Consider the following 27537-nt stretch of genomic DNA (forward strand, 5'->3'; position numbering starts at 1 on the left):
GTTGGCGGGGTGGGGGGGGGGGCCTCCCCGGCAGGCAGCAGGCGGCGCGCGCCGGCTGGGGCGCAATGGGCGCGGGCTGCGAGGCTTGCAGACCCCCTGCGCGCGCGCGAGTCTGTTTGGGGCGGGACTGGGCTGGCTGAGAGCGGCCAATCGCGGGGCCCTGGACACAGGGCCTCCCTCCCAGGGCCAGCGGAGCCAGAGGCAGCCTGAACGCAGGCGAGACTCTGGGGGAGGGACACACGGATCCGGGAGACCCGGGCTACCCGAGAGTGCGCGCGCGCGCGCACGGGAGGTGCTGGAGACCCAGGGGTGCCGGGGGCGTGGAAACTTGTTGCGCGCGGTTGGAGACCCGGGGAGGAGGGCGCAGGGGCTGCCCGCGTGCAGAGGAGGGGCGAGGGGAGTGGGTGGAGAGGCGCAGAGGTGGATCTAAGTTCAAAGAGGTAACCGGGCCGCGAGGGGCGGGGGCGGAGAGACGGCGCTGGGCCGGGTTGGGGGGCCGAGGCCACCTGGAGCGAGCCGAAGGGGGCGGGGCGCAGCGGGAGGCAGAGGAAGGGCAGGGCGGGGACGCAGATGACGCGCAGGGGGACAGGGGGTGAGGGGAGCCCGGGCGGAAGACAGAGGCGGCCCCCGACCCCCCGAGCGCAGAGGAGGGGGCGTGGGGCGCAGGTGGCACGGAGCGCGCAGGAGGCAATGGCTTAGAGCTGCAGCCACGGGTGTGTCCCGCAGGCCTGGAGCTCGGCGCGGGTCGCTTGGAGAGGACGCGCGCGCTGGGCCCGGCTGCAGGCCCCACGCTCCACGCAACGCGCCCGGGCGCACGTCTCCACGTGGGTGCCAAGGGCGCACGGGCGCACGGACGGGCGCACGGAGCCTCGCACCATGCCGGGTGAGTGGAGAAGCGAAAGTTTTTCCTTCCTTCCTTCTTCCTTCCTTTCTTCCTTCTTCCTTCCTTCCTTCCTTCCTTCCTTCCTTCCTTCCTTCCTTCCTTCCTTCCTTCCTTCCTTCCTTCCTTCCTCTCTCCATTTTTTGATCTCAGAGAGGGAGAAGGCGATAGAAGCATCACTGGTGACAGAGAATCACGGACCGGCCGCCTCCTGCGCGCCCCCTAGGGGTTGGGGATGGAGCCTGCAACCCGGGCATGTGCCCTTGACCGGGAATCGAACCCGGACCTCCTGGTTCCTAGGTCGACGCTCAACCACTGAGCCACCCCATCTGGGCTTCCGTTGATGTTTTATGGAGAGTTTGGAGGGAAGGGGGAGAGACAGAGAGAGGCAGACGCACACACGGATTGCCACCGACGTCCGTGCCCTTGACCGGATTCGAACCCGGGACCCTTTGGTCCGCCGGCCGCCGCCGCTCTATCCACTGAGCCAAATGGGCGAGCGCATGTTTGCAGCGTTAAGACACCCCCCCAACTTTGGGCCAGACCAGAGCTGATCACTCGCAAGCAACATTCTTTTTTTAAAAAATATATATGTATATTTTTTATTAATTTCAGAGAGGAAGGGAGAGGGAGAGAAAGATCCATGATGAGAGAGAATCAGGGACCGGCCGCCTCCTGCACGCCCCCTATTGGTTGGGGATCGAGCCCGTAACCCGGGCCTGTGCCCTTGACCGGGAATCGAACCCGGGACCCTTCAAGTCTGCAGGTCAACCAGTGCTCTACCCACTGAGCCACACCGGCCAGAGATTTTGTTTTCTTTTTTTAAGCAGGTTGCTTCCCTGGCTGGTGTGGCTCAGTGGTTACAGAGTGGGCCCCAGGCACCGAAGGGTCCCGGGTTCGATTCCCGGTCAAAGGCACAGGCCCGGGTTGCCGGCTCGATGCCCAGTCGGGGGCGTGCGGGAGGCGGCCGGTCCATGATTCTCTCTCATCCTGGATGTCTCTCTCTCTCTCTAACTCTCCCTTGTTCTCTGCAAAAATCAAGAAAAAATATTTAATAAGTAAATAATAAATAAATAAAATAGAAAGCCAGCCGCTCGTCATTAAAAATAATAATTAAAAAAATGAATAAAGAACATCAATGGGAAAAGTATCCTCGGGTGAGGATTCACACAAAAAATAAGTGAAATGAGATGAAATAGGGCCCTGGCCGGTGTGGCGCAGTGGGTAGAGCGGCGGCCTGCGGACTGAAGGGTCCCGGGTTCGAGTCCCGGTCAAGGGCACACCTTCCCGGGTTGTGGGCTGGGTCCCCCCAGTAGGGGGCGTGCAGGAGGCGGCCGGTCCATGGTTCTCTCTCCTGATGGATGTTTCTGTCTCCCTCTCCCTTCCTCTCGGAAATCCATAAAAATATATTTTAAAAAATGAAGATATATTGTAAAAAAAATACATTATATGGAAAGACAAAACACCTGGAACGCCGAAAAGATTGTTTAAACAAATTTAAAAATAACAATAAGAAATAAAAGGAAATAGGGACAGTTGCCACCCAGCTGGTGTGGCTCAGTGGATAGAGCGTCAGCCTGCAGACCGACGGGTTCTGGGTTCGAATCCAGTCAAGGGCACGGACCTGGGTTGCAGGCTCCTCCCCGGGTGGGGCCCTGGTCGGGGCGCCGCAGGAGGCAGCCCATCGATGTGTCTCTCTCTCACATGGATGTTTCTCTCTGTCTCGCCCTCTCTCTTCCGCTCTCCCTAAAAATCAATGGGAAAAATATCCTCGGGTGAGGATTAACAACAAAAATAAAATAAAATAAAATAAAATAAAATAAAATAATAAAATAAAATAAAAGAAATAAATACATAAATAAGAATAATAAAAAAAACAAATAAAAAAAAAATAAAATAAAATAAATAAATAAAATAATAAAATAAAATAAATAAAATAAAATAATAAATAAAATAAATAAAACAAATAAAAATACAATAAAATAAAACAAATAAAAAATAAAATAAAATAAAATAAATAAAATAAAATAATAAAATAAAATAAATAAAATAAAATAATAATAATAATTAAATAATAAATAAAATAAATAATATAAATAATAATAAAATAAAATAAATAATAAAATAAAATAAATAAAAGAATAGAAAAAATAACATAATAAATAAATTATAAAATAAAATACATTTTGCAACAGCGTGGAGGGACCTGGGGAGCATGACGCTGAGAGAAATACGGCCCGTCGGAGAACGGGCAAGCATCGCCAGGGTCTCACTCACGTGTGAATCGAATGAACAGCATAAACCGGTGAACAGAAACATCCAGAAACAGAGAAACACCGATCAGACCGTCCGACCTCGGAGGGGAGGCGGGGGGGGGGGGGGGGGGGGGGGGGGGGAGCCCAAGGACTCGTGTGTGTGCGGACAGGCCCGACCTATGGACACGGACACCAGGGGGTGAGGGCCCGAGAGGGGGTGGGGGGGGGGCAATGAGGCAATAAAGACACATACGTCATATCTTAATCAGTAAAGAAAGAAAAATAATAAAATAATAATACAATACCATGAATGAAATAAAATACAATAAGTAAAATAAAATAATAAAACAAATGAAGTAATAAGTAAAATAAATAAATAATACAATACAATAAAACAGGATAAAATGAATAATAAAATACAATACAATAAACAAAATAAAATAATAAAATAAAATAATAAAATGAATAATAAAATACAATACAATAAATAAAATAAAATAAAAAATAATAAAATGAATAATAAATACAATAAGAATTAGATAAAATACAATAAATAAAATAAAATAATAAAATTAATAAAATAATAAAACACAATAAGAATAATAAGGTAAAATACAATATATAAAATAATAAATAAAATTAATAAATAAAACAATAAAAATAATAACAAAATACAATAAATAAAATAATAATATAATACAATAAAACAAAATGAAATGAATAATAAAATACAATACAATAAATAAAATAAAATGAGAAAATTAATAAAATAATAAAATTAATAAAATACAATAAGAATAATAAGATACAATACAATAAATAAAATAAAATAATAAATTAATAAAATACAATAAGAATAATAAGATACAATACAATAAATAAAATAAAATAATAAAATTAATAAAATACAATAACAATAATAAGATACAATACAATAAATAAAATAAAATAATAAAATTAATAAAATAATAAAATTAATAATAAAACACAATAAGAATAATAAGATAAAAAACAATATATAAAATAATAAATTAAATGAATAAATAGTACAAGAAAAATAATAACATAAAAGACAATAAATAAAATAAAATAGTAAAATAAATAAAATAATAAAATGAATAAAGTAAAATAAAGAATAAAATAAATAAAATAAAATAAATAATAAAATAGAAGGCAATAAAATGCAATCAATAAAACAATGAAATAAAATGCCGCCAGTAAAATAAAATACGATAAATAAATTAACGACATTTTAAAAAATAAAATGCGATCAGTACAATCAGACAGCACATGACACAGACAGTGAAACGGGGCCGGGCAGGTGAGCGCCCCCCCCCCCCCGAGCAGACAGACAGGGGGTGCTGTGTCCCCCCCGGACCCGCTTGGAGCTCCCGCTGCCCCCCCAAACCCCGGCGCCCGGAGAACGGCCGCATCAGCCCCTGGCGCTCGGACCCGCGTCCATCCGCCCAGGGACCCCGGCTGGGTTTTCAGCAAACTTTGCAGGAGACAGACTCGCCCTTGAGGACCGGGGTTGGGGGGCGAGGGGGGCGCTGGTGGGCAGGGGGTGGACCCCACAGACATGCAGCCGCCGCCCTCTTCAGGCTGCGCTGGATGCTGCGAGAATCTATTTTTATTTATTTTATTTAAAAAAAGAAAAAAAAAAAGAAAGAAAAAATAAAAAATAAAGAGATCTGGCCCTGGCCGGTGTGGCCCAGTGGATAGAGCGCCGGCCGTTGGACTCAAAGGTCCCGGGTTCGATTCCCCAGGACCTTTTGTATTAGATAAAATACAATAAATAAATGATATAATACAATAAAACAAAATAAAATGAATAATAAAATACAACAAATAAAATAATAAAATTAATAAAATAATAAAATTGATGAAATACAATAAGAATAATAACATAAAATACAATAGATACAAAAAATAATAAAATTAAATAAAATAATAAAATTAAATAAAATAATAAAATTAATAAAACACAATAAGAATAAGATAAAATACAATAAATTGTATTTATTGGGGGGCATGCAGGAGGCGGCCGATCCGTGAGTCCCTCTCATCAGGGATGTCTCTCTCTCTCCCTTCCTCTGGGACATCAAGAAAAATATATTAAAAAAAAATAAAAAATATAAATACATCTTTATTTGATTTCAGAAAGCGAGGGGGTGGGGGAGAGAGACGCACGCTTGATGGGAGAGAATCGTGGGCAAGCCTTGCAGGGCGGTGTTGGTTCCCCCTCTAAATCATTTCTGCGTTTCAGTGAGTGTATCCTTCATGTCTGACTATTTTTTTTTTAAGGAAAACAGCGACCCAATAACTCCCTTCCTTTCTTACTTTCAAAATAGGTTTTTATTGATTTCAGAGGGGAAGGGAGAGAGAGAGAAACATCAATAGGTAGGTAGATGGGTAGGTAGGCATTCGGACGATGGATGATCGCTGGCTAGATAGATCAGTGATAACTACAGGGATAGGTAGGTAGGTAGGTAGAGAGATAGTTTATAGATGGCTGAATAGGTGAAAAAATAGAGATATATGAGTTCTGATAAACAGATAACAGATTGATGGATACATAGATGACAGGGAGGTAGGTGGATGCATGGAGAGATAGAGAGAGATGATAGCTAGATAGATAAATGATAGATAATAGATAGATGGTTGAATGGGTAAATAATCGGGACATGCGACTATGAATAAATGGATGGATAACAAATTGATAGATACACAGATGATAGATATGTAGGTAGGGAGAGAGATGGGTGGATGGATAGATAAATACATTGATGATAGCTAGGTACATAGGTAGGTAGGTAGGTAGAATGGGTAGATAGATATGACAGGTAAATGGTGAATAGATGATGATGATGATTGATAGATGATAAATAGATGGATAGATAGGTAGATAGATGGTAGATGGATACATAGATGATAGGAAGGTAGATATGTAGGTAGGTAGGTAGGTAGGTAGGTAGGTAGGTAGGTAGATAGAATGGATACATAGATAATAGATGAATGAATAAATGAAGATAGATAGATCCTAGATAGATAGATGGATAGTTAGAGATGATGGATGGATAGATAGATGATGGATTGATAGATATAGATGACAGATCAGATGTGGATAGATAGATGATAAATAGATGGATAGGTAGATAGATGGTAGATTGATATATAGATGATAGGAAGGTACATATGTTCATATGTACATAGGTAGGTAGGTAGGTAGATAGATAGAATGGATACATAGATAATAGATAGATAAATGAATAAATGAAGATAGATAGATCCTAGATAGATAGATGGATAGTTAGAGATGATGGATGGCTAGATAGAGGATGGATTGATATATATAGATAACAGATCAGACATGGATAAATAGATAGATGATAAATAGATGGATAGGTAGATAGATGGTAGGTTGATACATAGATGATAGGTAGGTACATTTGTAGATAGGTAGGTAGGTAGATAGAATAGATACATAGATAATAGATAAATGAATAAATGAAGATGATAGGTAGATAGATAGATAGATAGATTGATTGATTGATAGATAGATAGTTATAGATGATGGATGGCAGACGGACAGACGACAGAGGGGAGTGTGAGGGGCGGTGGATTTAAGAGCTCAAGGCTGGTACGCAAAGATGTCTGTCTGTCATCTGTCCGTCTGTCTATCTACTTGTCTATCTACCTGTCTACAATCTATTATCTATCTATCGATATCTATCATCCACCTATGTATCTACCAATCCATCATCTATCTATCCACCCATCATCTATATCTATCTATCTCTCTATCTATCTATCTATCTATCTATCTATCTATCTATCTATCTATCTATCTATTATCTATCTATCTATCTATCTATATCTCTATCTCTATCTAATCTATCATCTATCTATCTATCTATCATATCTATCTATCTATCTACTATCAATCTATCTATCTATCTATCTTACTATCTATTCTATCTATCTATCTATCTATCTATCTATCTATCTATCTATCTACTCTATTATCTATCATCTGTCATCTATCTATCTATCTATCTATCTATCTAATCTATCTATCTATCATCTATCTATCATTTATCTCTATCTATCTATCTATCTATCTATCTATCTATCTATCTATCTATCATCTATCTATCATTTATCATCTATCTATCTATCTATCTATCTATTATCTATCATCTGTCATCTATCATCTATCTATCTATCTATCTATCTATCATCTATCTATCTATCTATCTATCTATCTATCTATCTATCTATCTATCTTCTATATCTATCTATCTATCTATCTATCTATCTATCTATCTATCTATCATCTATCTATCTATCTATCTATCTATCTATCTATTATCTATCATCTGTCATCTATCATCTATCTATCTATCTATCTATCTATCTATCTATCATCTATCTATCTATCTATCTATCTATCTATCTATCTATCTATCTAACATGATGAGAGAGAACCATGGATCGGCCGCCTCCTGCACGCCCCCGACTGGGGATCAAGCCCACAACCCGGGCACGTGCCCTTGGCCAGAATCCAACCCGGGACCCTTCAGTCCGCAGGCCGACGCTCTATCCACTGAGCCACACCGGCCGGGCCCCGGTGAACATTTTCGAATACTGAGCAGTGACTCTACGTGAGACGCTTAAGGGAGGAAAAGGTGTGACCCTGAGCCCCACCGTATCTATGGGAGCCACCAGGCGTGTGACAGGCGTGTGACAGGCGTGTGACAGGCGTCTTTGTTCGCACCCACAGTGTCTGACCAGGCCTTCGTGACACTGGCCACCAATGACACCTACTGCCAAGGAGCCCTGGTCCTGGGCCAGTCGCTGAGGAACCAGAGGGCCACCAGGCAGCTGGTGGTGTTGATCACTCCCCAGGTGTCCAGGCTGCTCAGGTAAGACCTGTGCCCACCTGGCTCCCCCTTGGGTAGAAGCAACGTCACCTGCATCATGGGGGTGGGGGTCCCCCTGAAATTGTGTTGGTCCTAGAGCCCTGGCCATCATGGAATCGATGGGTAGATAATGGATGGGTGGACGGATGGATGGATGGATGGATGGATAGATAGGTAGATGATAGGTAGGTAGATGATAGATATATAGATGATAGATATATAGATAGATATAAAGAGATAGATGATAGATAGATAGAATAGATGAGACATAGGTAGAAAGATAGATACAGAGATTCACAGATACATAAATAGATGGTAGATGATAGATAAATAGATAGATAGATAGATAGATAGATAGATAAAATAGATGATACATAGGTAGAAAAATTCATAGATACACAGGTACATAAATAGATTAGATAGATAGATAGATAGATAGATAGATAGATAGATAGATAGATAGATAGATAGGATGGATGATGGATGTGTGGGTGTATGGATGGTTAGATGGATGCATGGACGGATGGATGTATGGATGGATACATAGGTAAATATAGATACATAGACATAGATGATTAATAGCTAAATATAGAGATGATAGATATAGATGATAGATAGAATAGATGATGGATGGGTAGATGAAGAGATGGATGGTAGAGATAGATGATAGATAGATAGATAGATAGATAGATAGATAGATAGATAGATAGATGATAGGCATTATGGATAAGTGAATGGATAGATGAGTTGTGTGGGTGGGTGGATAGATGATAGATAGATAGATAGATAGATAGATAGATAGATAGATGGTAGATAGATAGATAGATGATAGACAGACAGATAGATAGATAGATAGATGATAGATAGATAGATAGATAGATAGATAGATAGATGATAGATAGATAGATTAGATGATAGATAGATAGATAGATAGATAGATAGATAGATAGATAGATAGATATAGATGATATATAGGGTGGATGATGGGTGTATGCATGGTTAGATGGATGCATGGACAGATGGACGGATGGATGGATGGATGGATGGATGGATACATAGATAAATATAGAGACATAGACATAGATGATTAATAGCTAAATATAGAGATGATAGATTTGATAGATAGATAGATAGATAGATAGATAGATAGATGAGAGAATGGATGGATGGATAGATGATAGATATATATATATAGATAGGTAGATAAGTAGAAAGAATTGATGGATATATAGAAGATAGATACAGATAGGATGGATAGATAGACAAATAAATAGATGCTGTAGTTGGATGATGGATGATGGGTGATGGATAGATAGATGATGATTGATAGATGATGGAGACAATAGCTCCCTGTATCTCTAGCTCGTCCTCAGGTTTCTGTCATCACAAGATAGTCTACGCGATGCCAAAATCGGATTTAAGCAAAAATAAATAAACACTTTGTGAGAGAGGCAGATTTCATGTTGATAAAGGTAGGGGCCCTCAAACGTGTACGCAACCAACAATATGGGTTCTGAATACAGAAAGCAAAAAAAAAAAAAAAAAAAATATGGCAGCGAACATCAGCTGGTTGCTACCGGCTCACCGCCACATATTTTGCCAAGAGAGGGACTTCCTTAAAGCTACCCTGGATCCGTCTCTCTTAAGACAGTTCTGGCCCTAGCTGGTGTGGCTCAGTGGGTAGAGCATCAGCCTGCCGACCAAAGGGTCCAGGGTTCGATTCCCGGTCAAGGCCACGTACCTCGGTTGCAGGCTCCTCCCCAGCCAGGGCCCTGGTCCCGGTTCGTGCAGGAGGCAACCAATCAATGTGTCTCTCTCATATCAATATTTCTCCCTGTCTGTCCCTCTCCCTGGCTTCCAATCTCTCTAGAAATCCATGGAAACATGCCCTCAGGTGAGGATTAACAAAAAGGAAGAAGGATTCATGTTTCCTGTTTCTGAGCAGGGATGGGGATGTATACTGTTCCATGATTCTCTACATCTTATGTTTTTTTTTTAAAAAAAAAGTATATTGATTTCAGAGAGGAAGGGAAAGGGAGAGAGAGAGAAACAGCCATGAAGAGAGAGAATCATGGACCGGCCGCCTCCTGCACGCCCCCGACTGGTTGGGGATGGAGCCCACAACCCGGGCCTGTGCCCTGACCGGGAATCGAACCCGTGACCTCCTGGCTCCTAGATCCACACGCAACCACCGGGCCACGCGAGCCGGGTGTCTCCGGGTTTCTTGGCAAACGTGTCTTCCAGGGCTATTCTCTCGAGGGTATTTGACGAGGTCGTCGAGGTCAATCTGATGGACAGCGCCGACCACGTCCACCTGGCCTTCCTGAAGAGGCCCGAGCTCGGCGTCACCCTCACCAAACTTCACTGCTGGACGCTCACCCGTTACAGCAAGTGTGTGTTTCTGGACGCCGACACCCTGGTGAGCACCCTTGGGAGTGTGGGGCCGAGACGGTGCCCGTGGTGAGAAACCCATCGGACACCACGCCTCCTGCCCCCTCTTCAGAAGGCTGCTACCTCGGGGTGGGGTTCCCGTCAGGCAACATGGAACTGTTGTGTGTATTTTATTTTATTATTTACTGGAGGCCCGGTGCACGAAATTTGTGCACGAGTGTGGTCCCTAGTGGCTGCCGGCCACCGGCCGGGGCCTTGCTTTGTTTCACGCCACCCCCTGGTGGTCAGCGCACGTCATAGCGCGTGATCGATCTCCTGGTCAATCGAACTCCCGCGGGGACATTTGCATATTAGGCTTTTATATATAAAGACGAGAGGCCCGGTGCACGAAATTCGTGCATGGGTAGAGTCCCTAGGGCTGACCGGCGATCAGGGCCGATTGGGGCCTTCCGGCTGCTGGCCCCGGGACCTCCCTTCTCAGGTAGTCAGCACACATCATAGCGAGCGGTCGAATGCCTGGTCTCCTGGTGGAACTCCCGTGGGGACAGTTTGCATATTAGGCTTTTATATATATAGTTTTTATTAATTTTTATTTTTAAGTCTTTTTATTAATATATTTTATTGATTTTTTTACAGAGAGGAAGGGAGAGGGATAGAGAGTTAGAAACATCGATGAGAGAGAAACATCGATCAGCTGCCTCCTGCACACCCCCTACTGGGGATGTGCCCACAACTAAGGTACATGCCCTTGACCGGAATCGAACCCGTGACCCTTCAGTCCGCAGACCGACGCTCTATCCACTGAGCCACACCGGTCAGGGCTAATTTTTATTTTTAAAAATTATTGTTGTATGTTTTTTAATCCTCGCCTGTGGTTATTTTTTTTATTGATTTTTAGGGAGAGTGGAAGAGAGAGGGAAACACAGAGAGAGAAACATCGATGGATTGCCTCCTGCACGCCCCCTACTGGGGATCGAGCCCGCAACCCGGGCCTGTGCCCTTGACCGGGAATCGAACCTGCAACCTTCTGGTTCCTAGGTCAACGCTCAACCACTGAGCCACACCGGCCAGCACTTGATTGGCTATTTTTTTTTTTTGGCGTCTGTAGTGAGAGCAACCATCCTGGGGCTCAGACCTCCTCTGACGGACGGTTTGCAAGGAGCCAACCCTGTCCGGCCCCTCCTCAAGCCCCTCCCTCCTTTCTCACCTGCGAAACCGGAAGCCACAGGGGGTGGGGCGTGGCTACAGGGGTCCCCTGCTCTGATTGACAGGTGCTGTGCAACATCGATGAGCTGTTTGACAGGAGTGAGTTCTCGGCCGCCCCCGACCCGGGCTGGCCCGACTGCTTCAACAGCGGGGTGTTCGTCTTCCGGCCGTCCCTGCGGACACACCGCCTCTTGCTGCAGCATGCCGCGGACCACGGCAGCTACGACGGTGCGTGAGGGACAGCTGGGAGTTTGGGGGACCCAGACCCCCCTCCTCTGCCTGGGAACGAATGAAAATTTCAACACAAAATACCCTAGCTGGTGTGGCTCAGTGGATAGAGCTATCAGCCTAAAGACTGAAGGGTCCCGGGTTCGATTCCTGGGTAATGGGCTCGAACCCCAGTAGGGGGCGTGCAGAAGGCAGCCGATCCCTAATTCTCTCTCCTCATGGATGTCTCTCTCTCTCTCTCTCTCTCATCCTTCCTCCCTCTCTGAAATCAATTAAATAATATCTATATGTATAAAAGGCTAAGGGGCCTACTGTCCGTCTGTCCAACCGGCCGACTGACCTGGCAATCCTATAGCATAAAAGGCTACTATGCAAATTGTCCCCTCGACTGCGATTTCGACCGGGAGTTCGACCAAGAGGCGAGGCCGGCTGGCCAACCTCGCGTGGCCCCTCCCCCTGGCCGGCCCCGCCCCCGATCGGCCCCAATCTTGGCAGGCCAGCCGGACCCCACCCGTGCACGAATTCGTCTATAACCTGAGCCTGCCACCCGGGCACGTGCCCTTGACCGGGAATCGAACCCGGGACCCTTCAGTCCGCAGACTGACGCTCTATCCACTGAGCCACACCGGCCAGGGCTGTTGCTGGTTATTAATAAAATAGGAAGGAGGTGGATGTATGTCGCACGTTGAGAGAACAGTCGTGTTTGAGCAGGCAGAGAGGAGACGCGTGCTCAGTGACCTTGGATGACCTTCGGACGCCCTCGTTAACATGACCGTCTCCGTTCACCGTTTAGGGGCCGATCAGGGCTTGCTGAACAGTTTCTTCAGCAGCTGGCCGACGGCCGACATTCAGAAGCACTTGCCCTTCGTCTACAACCTGAGCAGCAGCCCCGCGTACACCTACAGCCCGGCCTTCAGACAGTAAGTGCTCGCACGGGCCCAGACCCGGGTCTGACTCTGTGGTATAACCACCTGGCATCAGGTTTTGAAATTTTATTTATTTTATTTTTTCATTGATTTCAGAGAGAGGAAGGGAGGGAGAGAGAGAGAGAGAGAGAGAGACATCACGGATGAGAGAGACTCATGGATCGGCTGCCTCTTGCAAACCCGGGCACGTGCCCTTGACCGGACTCGAACCCGGGACCCTTCAGTCCGCCGGGCGACCCTCTATCCGCTGAACCAAACCGGCCGGGGGAGCTTTTGAGTTTTTGAAACGTGTTTTTGTTGAACTTCGGAGACAGGAAGGAGAGAGAGAGAGAAACAGAAATAATGAGAGAGGATCATGGACCGACGGGCTCCCTTCCTACTGGAGGTCGAACATGAGTGACAGCAGGAAGCTAGGTGTCCGTCCATAGGCACGCGGACAGAGACGCCGTGGTACATGTATGTGCCGTGCCCGCACAGCCGTGAGCGGGAGGAGGGGCGGCGAGGAATTAAAGAAAAGACAGGCAAGGAGAATACAGCTGGGGCTTGGTGGACCGCCTGTGCCTGGAGGAGGCCACAGAAAAGACGGATCCAGCCAGCAAGCTGAGCCTTTATCTTATAGTCAGAGGAAAACAAAGTGGTGGCCAACGTAGTTACAATGTTCTTGTGCGTTTCGCCTGTTTAGGCAGCACTCGCTGCACCTCCCACAGCCCATTCGCTACCCAGGAAGGATCTAGGGCAGCCGTTCTCAAACTGGGGGTCGAACGAACCCTTTCACAGGTGCCGGGGTCCTGCCCCAGCAGGTCCAGGGGTCCCCAAAGGTGTGGACGGAGTCGGCGAAGAAGGAATGACACAGAGACAGCGTTCAGTTGATCAGCAGCCTAGCCAGGATCTCCAGCCAAGTTCTGGTCTGGATCTCCAGCGAAGTTCTGGTTAGGATCTCCAGCCAGGTTCTGTGTCCATGTTCTCTTGCTAGGTTCTCCAGCCAGGTTCTGTCCAGGTTCTCCAGCCAGGTTCAGTCACCAGGTTCTAGTCAGGTTCTCGTGCCAATTTCTGTAGTCAGGTTCAGTCCAGGATCTTTTGCCATGTTCTCTCCAGCGAAGTTCTTCTGTCTCTAGGTTCTGTGTAGGTTCTATGTCTAGGTTCTGTCCTGTTCTCTTGTTACATCTGTATTTATACCAGTTGATTCCAATCCTATCAATCTCTATTCCAAAGGTTAGGGCGTTTCTTATCTCCATTCCAGGGAGTAAAGATTATGTAGCTTAAGCATGATTGTTTGTAGTTAAAGTGATTAATTACCTGCCTGGCACTTAGTTAAGGGGTTTTATTCCCTCCCTAACTTCGGGGGAAAATCCCTACCTGGGCAAACAACCTTTCTCAGAGAGGAGACCTTGGTTAAAACACATAGTGCCAAGAAGGTGAGCAAACATATTAAGAACAGGATGCCATATATGCCAGGTCCCTTGAAACAGCAAGCATGGACCGGCTCCCGGCACACGGGGGTCGCCTAAGACCATCGGAAAAGACATCGATCATCACATACTGTTTTTGGGATGAATCACTACGCTTTCACGATGTTCAATTTGTACCAATGAGATTGGGGGTCGCCACAACACGAGGAACCGCATGAAAGGGTCGCGGCGTTAGGAAGGCTGAGAACCGCTGATCCCGGGGGTGGCCGTAAGGTTAAACGTAATGAAGCTGAAGTGGGCTCAGCCCTCCAAGCTGGGACGTGTGTGTGGCCCTGCCACAGGTCAGTTACGTGAGGCTGAACTCTAGAGCCGGTCCGTACACAGGTCCACGGTGGAATATTACTAAGCCATGAAAAAGGACTAGAGCTTACCATTGGCAACAGCGTGCATGGACCTAGAGGGTGAGATAAGTCAGACAGAGAAAGGCAAATACCAGGTGATCTCACGCGCATGTGGAATCTCAAAATAAAATAAATGAGCAAATAGACACAGATCACAAGCTGACGGTTGCCCGAGGGGAGACGCAGGAGGAAATGGAACACAAAAGCAAACCAAACTTCAAAGTCACCGACCACAGGAAAATCAAGGCAATAAAAAATGTTTCCCAGGGTTGGGTGTGGTGGTAATTGAGAAAATATAAAAGGACTGAGAAGGGGAAATCGTAATCTTGTAAAAGAAGCTTTTTTTAAATTTTTGTCTGTTTGTTTGTAGTTTGCATATGTATCATAAAAGCTATTTTTTTTTTGTCCCTGTTGTTGCTGTTATTTTAAAAAAATGGATTTCAGAGAGAGGAAGGGAGAGGGAGAGAGAGAGAGAAACATCCATGATGAGAGAGCATCAGGGATCGGCTGCCTCCTGCACGCCCCCCACTGGGGATCCAGCCCGCAACCCGGGCACGTGCCCTTGACCGGGAATCGAACCCGTGACCTCCTGGTTCCTAGGTGGACGCTGAACCACTGAGCCACGCCGGCCGGGCTGTCGGTTGTGTTTTGAACGTGTCCGTCCACTCCCCAGTGGAAATCTCCTGCGCGTTTCCTTCTCAGGTTCGGTTCGAGGGCGAAGGTGGTCCACTTTCTGGGCCCCCAGAAGCCGTGGAGCTACAAGTACAACCCGCAGACGGGCTCGGTGTGGGAGGAGGACCCTGGGACGGCCCCCCAGCACCAGCTGAGCTTCCTGAACCTGTGGTGGAACATCTACCACCACAGCGTCCTGCCTCTGTACGAACGCATCCCGGACGAGCCACGGCAGGCGTCGCCCGGACACACAGTAAGTGGGGGGATCCCCTCGGAACACAGGGGTTGAGACTCAAGTCAATCCTGCCGACCTGGCTCAGTGGTTGAGCATCGACCTAGGAACCAGGAGGTCCCGGGTTCGATTCCCGGTCAAGGGCACAGGCCCGGGTTGCGGGCTCGATCCCCATAAGGGGGCGTGCAGGAGGCGGACGGTCCGTGATTCTCTCTCATCACGGATGTGTGTGTCTCTCTCTCTCCCTCTCCCTTTTTGAAATCAATAAAAATGTACCAAAAACAAATATATGAACACACAATTATGTGATCAGACCTAACAGCTATGTATATAAAAGCCTAAGCAATTCTTACGACCGAACGGCGAGAACGTCCGGAACGACCGGTCGACCGGTTGCTATGACTCGCACTGACCACCAGGGGGCAGAGGCTCAATGCAGGAGCTGCTCCCTGGTGGTCAGTGCGCTCCCACAGCCAACGTCCGACACTGCTTTTTAAAAAATATTTTATTGATATTTTTACACAGAGGAAGGGAGAGAGAGATAGAGAGTCAGAAACATCGATGAGAGAGAAGCATCGATCAGCTGCCTCCTGCACGCCCCCCACTGGGGATGTGCCCGCAACCCAGGTCCATGCCCTTGGCCGGAATCGAACCCGGGACCCTTCAGTCCGCAGGCCGACGCTCTATCCACTGAGCCACACCAGCTAGGGCCCCACACTCTATGTTTTTTCTCCAGCTGGCAGGCCCCGATCGGCCTGGCCCTGATCAGTCCTGATCGCCAGCCAGGCCTAGGGACCCCACCCGTGCAGGAATTCGTGCACCCGCCTCTAGTATTGAATAAATACCGATCGATAGTCGAGTTGGGGAGCCGTGCCCACACAGAGAACGGGATGGGTCTTAGGGCTCTGAGGTCAGTCCGAGAGTTGAAAAGTCGTGAGGGAACCCTGATCATTGTGTCTGTCCATGTTTCTGTGTGCAGAATTCTCTCTCGCGCGTTGAGGTGCCGTGTGCGAATTCAGCACCTTGTGCAGAGGGGCCGTGTGCGAATTCAGCACCTTGTTCAGAGGGGCCGTGTGCGAATTCAGCGGCCACGGCTCCTGGGGAACCTTCGGAGACGCCCACGGTAGTGAATGAGACCCCACTTTCGTCTGAGGCAGCCCCTTCAGGAGACGTAAGTACCAGCACCCCACACAGAAAGGTGAGATGGGAAGTCAGGCATGGGGCCCGGCCAGTGTGGCTCAGTGGTTGAGCACTGACCTAGGAACCAGGAGGTCCCGGGTTCGATTCCCGCTCAAGGGCACAGGCCCGGGTTGCGGGCTCCATCCCCAACCAGTAGGGGGCGTGCAGGAGGCGGCCGATCCGTGATTCTCTGTCATTGTGGATGTTTCTATCTCTCTTTTCTCCCTTCCTCTCTGAAATCAATAAAAATATATTTTTTAAAAAATAACTAATTACAACGGCCAACCCAGACCCGCCAGGCTTGCAGAGGGAAGAGGAAGAGGGGTAGAAAATGAGCTTTTCTGCTCGTTTTTCCGTCCTCCTGGCATTCATTCAGGGGGCTCTCCCGTCTGAGCCTGCATCTGGCCCAGGAATGTCTGGGCTGAGTTAAATATAGGGCGTGAGCCGCTCCAGGAATTCCGGGAATCTGCCCTTAAGCTCTGAGGGTATGTAGAGAGCTGCTCTCTCTCTGCAACCAGTGAGCCAGGCTTGTAACAAGATTTTTTAAAAAAATCATCCAAAAAACACTCTTTAAATAATAATAAAAAAATTAAAAATTAAGAAATAAAAAATTAAAAAATTAAAAATAATAAATAAAAATAAAAAAATTAAAAATAATAATAAATAAAAATTAAAAATTAAAAATAATAATAAATAAAATTTAAAAAATTAAAAATTAAAAATAAAAATAAGACATAAAATTTAAAAAATAATAAATAAAAAATAATAAATGCAATAATACATAATAATTTAAAAAATAAAAAATGAAAAATAATAAAAATAAAAGTAAATAAAATTTAAAAAATAAAAAATGATAAATAATAAATAAAAATGGAAAAAAATAAAAAATAAAAAATAATAAAAATAATAGTAAATAAAATTTAAAATAAAAATAAAATATAATAATAAATAAAAAATAAAAAAATAAAAAAATAAAAATAAAAATAATAGTAAATAAAATTAAAAATAAAAAATAAAAAATAATAATAAATAAAAATTAAAAAATTAAAAAAATAAAAATAAAAATAATAGTAAATAAAATTAAAATAAAAAATAATAATAAATAAAAATTAAAAAATTAAAAAAATAAAAATAATAGTAAATAAAATTAAAATAAAAAATAAAAAATAATTATAAATAAAAATTAAAAAATTAAAAGAATAAAAAATAATAAAAATAATAGTAAATTAAAAAATTTTAAAGAACCAAAAAAACCCCCACAAAAGGCAAGTCCGAGCCGGGTCGGTAAAAGTGAGGAGGCTGGGAGGCTTTTAACAGGATCCGCCATGTATTTCATTATTTCAACTCCAAGTCCTCGGGGGATCAGTTTTGTGCTGTCACTGCCCCCTGCTGGCCATTTCTAGAATTTTTCAACTCTGGGTTTTTCCCCCCCTCCCTTCCCCTCCCCTCTCTTCCCCTCCCCTCCCCCCAACTTAATTTTAAAAAAAATGTTTTTTATGGCAGTAGAGCAGCGGTTCTCAACCTGTGGGTCGCGACCCCTTTGGGGGTCGAACGGCCCTTTCCCAGGGGTCGCCTAAGTCCCTCGGAAAACACACCTATAATCACATATTGTTTTTGTGATGAATCGCGACGCTTCCATGAGGTTCCATGGGTCGCCATGACATTGGGGGGTCCCCACCGCGGGAGGAGCTGTATTAAGGGGTCGCGGCGTGAGGAAGGTTGAGAACCGCGGCAGGAGACGGAGGGGAATGTTTATGGGGTGTTTTGCTTGTTTGTTTGTTTAAAATACATTTTATTGATTTTTTTACAGAGAAGAAGGGAGAGGGATAGAGAGTTAGAAACATCAATAATGAGAGAGAATCACGGATCGGCCGCCTCCTGCACGCCCCCCACTGGGGGATCGAGCCCACAACCCGGGGCCTGTGCCCTTGGCTGGAATCGAACCCAGGACCCTGCAGTCCACAGGCCGACGTTCTATCCACTGGGCCACACCAGCCAGGGCTTAAACATATTTTTATTGATTTCAGAGAGAAGAAGGGAGAGGGAGAGAGAGAGAATCATGGATCGGCCGCCTCCTGCACGCCCCCTACTGGGGACCCAAGGATATTTTCCCATTCATTTTTATTTATTTAATTTTTAAAGAATATATTTTTATTGGTTTCAGAGGGGAAGGGAGAGAAAGAGACACATCCATGATGAGGGAGAATCATGGATCGGCCGCCTCCTGCACGCCCCCTATTGGGGATCGAGCCCTAAACCCGGGCACGTGCCCTTGACCAGGGATGTTTTTCTCTCTCTCTCTCTCTCTCCTCCCTTTGTCTCTGAAATCAATAAAAAATATATCTATCTATATCTATATCTATATCTATATCTATATCTATATCTATATCTATATCTATATCTATATCATCTATATCTATATTTATATCTATATCATCTATATCTATATCTATATATCTATATCTATATCTATATCTATCTCTATATCTATATCTATATCTATATCTATATCATCTATATCTATATCTATATCTATATCTATATCTATATCATCTATATCTATATCTATATCTATATCTATATCTATATCTATATCTATATCTATATCATCTATATCTATATCTATATCTATATCTATATCTATATCTATATCTATATCTATATCATCTATATCTATATCTATATCTATATCTATATCTATATCTATATCTATATCTATATCTATATCTATATCATCTATATCTATATCTATATCTATATCTATATCTATATCATCTATATCTATATCTATATCATGTATATCTATATCTATATCTATATCTATATCTATATCTATATCTATATCTATATCTATATCTATATCTATATATATTTTTCAAAAGAGTTAGTCATGGCCCCAAGTAGATACAAGGACGTTAAGACATGGTGTTGGGTGCGAGCCCCAGACAAGGATGTAGGCGGAGATGCTGGTGATCATAACACTCTCCCCCTCATTCACCCCCTTTCCATCCTGGCGGCAGAGAAAAATAGACGATATACGCCACGTTTTCCGTTGAGCTGTGTTCATTTGCATGAAAATCTGTGCTAATCGCCTTTTGTTATTTATTTTATTTTATTTTATTTTTTTATTACAGACGACAGGTTGCCCTGAAATCGAGACTCCGGCTGGACTGACGCCTGAGCCAAATCCACCACCTCTTCCCCCGTTGGCCGGAGTCGCAGAGCCCGGAATCGCCTCCCTGCAGATCATTGAAACAGTTAAGCCCAGCCGTCTCGGTCACGGGTCCTAGTTCTGTGGGCGTGCCTGTCCGTCGACGGCCAAAAAAATGCCCTGTTTTACGTCCATGGCTTTTCTTTAAATATAAACTAGAGGCTTCGGTGCACGGATTCGTGCACAGGTGGGGTCCCTCGGCCTGGCCTGCGGGGATCGGGCCGAAACCGGCTCTCGGACATCCCCCGAGGGGTCCCGGATGGCGAGAGGGCGGTTCTCGGGGGACGCACCCCGGAATCGGGCTCCCTCCTCTGTGGTTCTGGGTGCGTCGCCCGAGAAACGAAGCTGCCAAGTCATCTCAGCTCTGCAGATCCTGTGTTGTCTGCCCCCTGGTGGTCAGTGAGCATCATAGCAACCAGTCAGAGCTTCTGCCCCCTGGTGGTCAGTGCGCATCATAGCAACCAGTCAGAGCTTCTGCCCCCTGGTGGTCAGTGCACGTCAGATATACCGGTCAGAGCGTCTGCCCCCTGGTGGTCAGTGTGTGTCATAGCTACCGGTCAGAGCGTCTGCCCCCTGGTGGTCAGTGCGCATCATAGCGACCAGTCAGAGCTTCTGCCCCCTGGTGGTCAGTGCATGTCATAGCTACCTGTCAGAGCGTCTGCCCCCTAGTGGTCAGTGCACGTCATAGCTACCGGTCAGAGCATCTGCCCCCTGGTGGTCAGTGCGCGTCATAGCTACCGGTCAGAGCGTCTGCCCCCTGGTGGTCAGTGCACGTCATAGCTACCAGTCGGAGCGTCTGCCCCCTGGTGGTCAGTGCACGTCATAGCTACTATTCGGGAGTGCCTGCCCCCTGCTGGTCAGTGCATGTCATAGATACCAGTGGGAGTGTCTGCCCCCTGCTGGTCAGTGCATGTCATAGCAACCAGTCAGAGCGTCTGCCCCCTCGTGGTCAGTGCATGTCATAGCGACCAGTCAGAGTGTCTGCCCCCTGGTGGTCAGTGCATGTCATAGCGACCAGTCAGAGTGTCTGCCCCCTGGTGGTCAGTGAGTGTCATAGCTACCAGTCAGGAGTGTCTGCCCCCTGGTGGTCAGTGCATGTCATAGCTACCAGTCAGAGTGTCTGCCCCCTGGTGGTCAGTGCACGTCATAGCGACCAGAGTGTCTGCCCCCTGGTGGTCAGTGCATGTCATAGCTACCAGTCAGAGTGTCTGCCCCCTGGTGGTCAGTGCACGTCATAGCTACCAGTCAGAGTGTCTGCCCCCTGGTGGTCAGTGAGTGTCATAGCTACCAGTCAGGAGTGTCTGCCCCCTGGTGGTCAGTGCATGTCATAGCTACCAGTCAGAGTGTCTGCCCCCTGGTGGTCAGTGCACGTCATAGCGACCAGTCAGAGTGTCTGCCCCCTGGTGGTCAGTGAGTGTCATAGCTACCAGTCAGGAGTGTCTGCCCCCTGGTGGTCAGTGCACGTCATAGCGACCAGTCAGAGCGTCTGCCCCCTGGTGGTCAGTGAGCGTCATAGCTACCAGTCAGGAGTGTCTGCCCCCTGGTGGTCAGTGCACGTCATAGCTACCAGTCAGGAGTGTCTGCCCCCTGGTGGTCAGTGCATGTCATAGCTACCAGTCAGAGTGTCTGCCCCCTGGTGGTCAGTGTATGTCATAGATACCAGTGGGAGTGTCTGCCCCCTGGTGGTCAGTGCACGTCATAGCTACCAGTCAGAGCATAGGCCCCCTGGTGGTCATTGTGCATCATAGCTACGGCCAGTTGGCCTGTCGCTTAAGCTTTTATCTATATAGATATATTGACTTCAGAGAGGCAGAGAGAGAAACATCCATGATGAGAGAAAATCACGGACCGGCCGCCTCCTGCACACCCCCCACTGGGGATCGAGCCCACAACCCGGGCCTGTGCCCTTGACGGGGAATCGAACCCTGAACTCCTGGTTCATAGGTTGTCCCACAACCACTGAGCCACGCTGGTTGGACCCCATGACCTTTCTTAATAGTTTTCCCAGCTGGGACAATCGGACGGCCATGAGTCCGGCCGGTGTGGCTCAGTGGTTCGGCATCAACCTAGGAACCAGGAGGTCAGGGTTCGATTCCCGATCAGGGCACATGCCCGGGTTGTGGGCTTGATCCCCAGTAAGGGGCGTGCAGGAGGCAGCTGATTTTTATTCTCTCTTATCATGGACGGTTCTCTCCGTCTCTCCCTCTCCCATCCTCCGTGAAATCAATAAAAATAAATTTTAAAAAATGACTACAATTCTCAGAAGCTCAAGCTCGACTCATGATGGGTGGTTGTGTCTCTAGCAGCCAGCGGACGAGACAGGAGCTGGCCGGTCGGAGGAATCCAGGCAACGAAACCAGGAGCCCCCTGTGAATGTCACCAGGGACCCCAGGCCTGAGGATGTGCTGGAGGTGGTACCCCAGTTTTTTTGCTCACTCTCGGCTCCTGCCAGCCGCCCCCTGCCTTTCCCGGGGCTCCCCGCCTGCACCCAGCAGCCGTTAACTCACTTTGTTGAAATAGATTCTACCTGCGTCTCGTGGTGTCTGCGATGCGTCCGTCTTCTCTCTAACCTGGGCGCTTGGTCTACTCGCTCTCTCCTGTCCATCAAAATCACCCCCTTTCTCTCTCTCAAAGCTGTTTTGCAAAATTAATTCAGCTGGGGGAGCATCGAAACCCAGCCGTCTGTTGTCTGATACCATCATTCGTTGTCTAAAGGCTGGAGAATTGGGGGTGAAAATTTTAAAAAATATATATTTTTATTGATTTCAGAGAGGAAGGGAGAGGGAGAGAGAGAGAAACATCCATGAAGACAGAGAATCACGGACCGGCTGCCTCCTGCACGCCCTCTCCGTCTCCCTTCCTCTCTGAAATCAATAAAAATATATTTTTTTTTTTTACAAAAAAGAATAGCTATTTAGCCCGGTCAGCATGGCTCAGCGGTTGAGTGTCAACCTATGAACCAGGAGGTCACGGTTCGATTCCCGGTCAAGGGCACAGGCCCGGGTTGCGGGCTCCATACCCAGTAGGGGGCGTGCAGGAGGCGGCCGATCCAGGATTCTCTCTCATCCCTGACGTTTCTATCTCTCTTTCCCTCTCCCTTCCTCTCTGAAATCAATCTATATGTATAAAAGCCTAAGCTACCGTTATGACCTTTCGACCAGTTCACCGGTCGCTATGACACGCCCTGACCACCAGGGGGCAGAGGCTCAATGCAGGAGCTTCCCTCTGGTGGTCAGTGCACTCCCACAGCCAAGCTCCCATGGTCCCTACCTCCAGCCGGCTGGCCCCGATCGGCCCTGAACGCCAGCCAGGCTAAGGGACCCCCACCCTCCCAAGCACGAATTCGTGCACCAGGCCGCTCGTAAAAACATCACAAAAACAAGAAACGTCTCCTGTCGGCTTGTCGCCCCCAGGTGGACCTGGCCATGTCCGTTTCCGAGATCTCCATCAGCGAGAAGGTCAGGGCGCTGAGCCCCGAGGAACAGAGGAGGAAGTGGGAAGAGGGCCACATCGACTACATGGGGAAGGACGCCTTTGCCCGCATCCAGGAGAAGCTGGACCGGTTCCTGCAGTGATGCGGGGAGTGCGTGCAGCGGGCGCCGCGGTTCCGTCCGCCTTGTTCTGTTGGGTGGACGTCTCCTCTCGTGTCTTCCCAAAGGGCGACGCTGTTCAACTCCGTGCCTGACTTCATCGTTCAACCACGTGCCCGTATGCGTCGTTATTGATGGTTGACCAACCTGAGTGCCTTCCAATAAAAAGCAACGTAGACCGTGAACAACCCAGCTGGAAGCCGCCTGCTGGTCCCAGCTCTCCCACACCTTCATGGCATCTTCTCACCTCGTCTGCAAGAAGGAGCGGAAAGAAACTTCTGGTCGACCCTCAGCCATGGTCTTGGCCAGACGAGCTTTGCAATGCCGGCTGGGACAGATGCTACGGCGTCTAGGTTGGACGTTACCATGGATTGTCTTCTGTCCCCAGGCGAATAACAGTAGGATCGTGTGTTCAGTACCTCCGGAATCCTTAAATATGAGCATCCTTTCTCTTTGTGTTTAATAAAATATTTTTACTAGAGGCCCGGTGCACGAATTTGTGCACCAGTGGGGTCCCTCAGCCTGGCCTGCGGGATCGGGGCTGAAACCAGCTCTCCGACATCCCCTGAGGGGTCCTGGATTGCGAGAGGGCGCAGGCCAGGCCGAGGGACCCCACGGGTGCACGATCGGGGCCGGGGAGGGACACGGGAGGTTGGCCAGTGGGGGAGGGATTGGGGTAGGGCTCCAGGGCGGGTCCAGTCCGTCTCGCTCAGTCCCGATTGGCCACACCCCAACAGCAAGCTAACCTACTGGTTGGAGCATCTGCCCCCTGGTGGTCGGTGCACGTCATAGCGACTGGTGAAGGCATTGACTGTCTGCCCCCTGGTGGTCAGTGCACGTCATAGCGAGCAGTTGAGCGGCCTTAGCATATCATTAGCATATCACGCTTTGATTGGTTGAACGGCCGACTGGTCGACCAGACAGTTAGCCTGTTAGGCTTTTGTTATACAGGAGGACGGCTCTAGCCTGTTTGGCTCAGTGGATAGAGAGTTGTAAACCTCCTGGTTGGTTCCAGGTGATGTCTCGCCATGACTCGCTCAGGACAACCAGATGTGCAAAGGCTACTTGCAGGCAAATGCGTGTGCCACCCGTGACGTACGTGCGACTGCTCTCTGCTGGGTCTCACTACCTCACTCCCAAGCATCGTTTCGATCTGCTGGGCTCTTCAGGCCATTTCAACTCAGCTCTTTTGGGAGAATTCTCAGTTTTCCGAGACCTACACTGTCTTCCACTAGGAAACGTCACCAAATCCATCCATCCATCCATCCACCCATCCATCATCATTTATCCATCCATACAACCATCCATCCATCCATCATCCATCCATTTATCCATCCATCCATCCATCCATCCATCCATCCATCCATCATCATTTATCCATCCATACAACCATCCATCCATCATCCATTCATTTATCCATCTATCCATCCATCCATCCATCCATCCATCCATCCATCCATCATTTATCCATCCATCCATACATCCATCCATAATCCATCCATTTATCCATTTATCTATCCATCCATCCATCCATCCATCCATCCATCCATCCATCCATCATCATTTATCCATCCATACAACCATCCATCCATCCATCATCCATCCATTTATCCATCCATCATCATTTATCTATCCATACAACCATCCATCCATACAACCATCCATCCATCCATCATCATTTATCTATCCATACAACCATCCATCCATCCATCCATCATCCATCCATCATCATTTATCTATCCATACAACCATCCATCCATCCATCATCCATCCATCCATCCATCCATCCATCATCATTTATCTATCCATACAACCATCCATCCATCCATACAACCATCCATCCATCCATCATCCATCCATCCATCCATCCATCCATCATCATTTATCTATCCATACAACCATCCATCCATCCATCATCCATCCATTTATCCATCCATCCATCCATCCATCCAACCATCATCATTTATCCATCCATCCATACAACCATCCAACCATCCATCCATCCATCATCCATCCATTTATCCATCCATCCACCCATCCATCATCATTTATCCATCCATCCATCCATCCATCCATAATTCATCCATTTATCCATCCATCCATCCATTCATCCATCCATCATCCATCCACCAACCCACTCATCCATCCATCCATCCATCCATCCATCCATCCATCCATCCATAATCCATCCATTTATCTATCCATCCATCTATCCATCCACCAACCCACTCATCCATCCATCCATCCATCCATAATCCATCCATTTATCCATCCATCCATCCATCCATCCATCCATCCATCCATCCACCCACCTAGTCACCCATCCATCCAACCACCCACTCACCCACCAACCTACTCATTTATTCATTCATCCCTCCATCCACTGCTCCATACATGCATACATCCACCCACCAACCCACTCACCCACCCATATATCCATCCATGCATTCATCCATCCATCCCATGTCCATGGAGTTCTGTCTGTGACAGGTACTGTGACATGTTCTCTCATCCCTCTCAGAATCTGGGACCACTGGTTCCTAACCGCTCACCTGCTTACCTGCCTGATCGCCCCTAACCACTCTGCCTGCCAGCCTGCTCGCCCCAACACAAGAAGTCCAAGACCCCTTTCATGACTTATGAACACCATCCATATAAGGCATACAACACTGTTCTCAATATCACCAGTCCCAAAATCTCTACTGCATAATGTCTGGCCGACAGAATCAGACAAGTTCAGTCCCCGAGGAATGCGATTGGACTTATACTACCACTAACATTTTGGTACATAGAAAGGATTTTTTTTTTAAAAAAAAAACAACCATTTTATTGGTCTAAAAATTTGTTTCTTTGGTGGATTAAGATGCGTGATGTGTACCTTTAGACCAGGGGTGGGTTGGGGGGGGGGGTCAGTTAATGAAATATCCGACCCAATATAGCCGGCTAATTTCTAAGTCGATAATTTTGTACGGCCATAGAATGAATTGCTAAATATCCAAATGGCCCCTTTGGCAGAAAAAAGGTCCCCTCCCCGCCCCGATTTGGAGAAACGAAGTATAGAATCTTGGATCGGCTGCCTCCTGCACGCCCCCTTCTGGGGGTGGAGCCTGAAAACCAGGCATGTGCCCTGATGGGGAACTGAACCATGACCTCCTGGCCCATAGGTCAACGCTCAACCCCTGAGCAAATCCGGCCCAGCACACCTTTTCCTACATCTGCTACTCTCCCTCATTTCTGTCATCTATTAATTATGGATAATAATAATATCTCCTGGGAAAACATTTCCCAAACTGTACCCCCCCACCCCCCTGCCCTGTCTAATTATGTAACCGCTAGAGGCCTTGTGCACGAATTTGTGCACAGGTTGGTCCTTGGGCCTGACCGGCAGTGGGGGCCAATTGGGGCCATGGGTGTAGGGGCCGTGGGAGGTTGGCTATGGGAGTGCACTGACCACCAGGGGGCAGCTCCTGGGTTGAGTGTGTGCCCCCTGGTGGTCAGTGCGCATCATAGACTAGTGGCCTGGTGCACGAAATTCGTGCATGGGAGGGGGGGTTCCTTCAGCCCGGCCTGCACCCTCTCCAATCTGGGACCCCTCGGGGGATGTCCGACTGCCGGCTTAGGCCTGCAGTCGGACATCCCTCTCGCAATCTGGGACCGCTGGTTCCTAACCGCTCACCTGCTTACCTGCCTGATCACCCCTAACCACTCTGCCTGCCAGCCTGCTCGCCCCCAACTGCCCCCACCCCACTGGCCTTCTTGCCCGAACTGCCCCCCTTTGCTGTCCTGATCACCCCCAATTCCCCCCCGCTGGCCTGATCACCCCAACTGCCCCTCCCTGCTGACCTGCTAGCCCCCAACTGCCCCCCATGCCATCCTGCTCACCCCCAACTGTCTCCCCTGCCGGCCTGATCACCCCCAACTCCCCTCCCCTCCTGGCCTGATTGCCCCTAACTGCCTCTGCCTCGGCCCCGCCACCATGGTTTTGTCTGGAAGGACGTCCGGAAGGCCTCCTGGTCTAATTAGCATATCACCCTT

At 47.2% G+C, this 27537-nt stretch overlaps 1 protein-coding gene across 4 annotated transcripts; it reads left to right on the forward strand.

Moving 5' to 3' along the window:
* GYG2 (glycogenin 2) lies at positions 1-23942 on the forward strand. Of its 4 annotated transcripts, none has more exons than XM_036311165.1 (11): positions 2-292; positions 727-883; positions 7919-8060; positions 10302-10476; positions 11720-11882; positions 12676-12802; positions 15321-15543; positions 16502-16693; positions 19836-19958; positions 22219-22323; positions 23326-23942. In XM_036311165.1, the coding sequence occupies exons 2-11, from the start codon at positions 877-879 to the stop codon at positions 23485-23487; spliced, it is 1419 nt and encodes a 472-aa protein (XP_036167058.1). In that variant the 5' UTR covers positions 2-292; positions 727-876; the 3' UTR covers positions 23488-23942. The 4 variants fall into 4 exon arrangements, with proteins under 4 accessions (XP_036167059.1, XP_036167058.1, XP_036167057.1 ...); XM_036311164.1 differs by having other exon boundaries at positions 4-292; positions 22216-22323; XM_036311167.1 differs by lacking the exon at positions 2-292 and adding an exon at positions 304-440 and having other exon boundaries at positions 22216-22323.
* The last annotated feature ends 3595 nt before the right edge of the window (positions 23943-27537 follow it).

The sequence above is a fragment of the Myotis myotis genome, unplaced genomic scaffold (assembly GCF_014108235.1).
Source record: "Myotis myotis isolate mMyoMyo1 unplaced genomic scaffold, mMyoMyo1.p scaffold_m19_p_50, whole genome shotgun sequence".
In the NCBI taxonomy this organism is placed as follows: Eukaryota; Metazoa; Chordata; class Mammalia; order Chiroptera; family Vespertilionidae; genus Myotis; species Myotis myotis.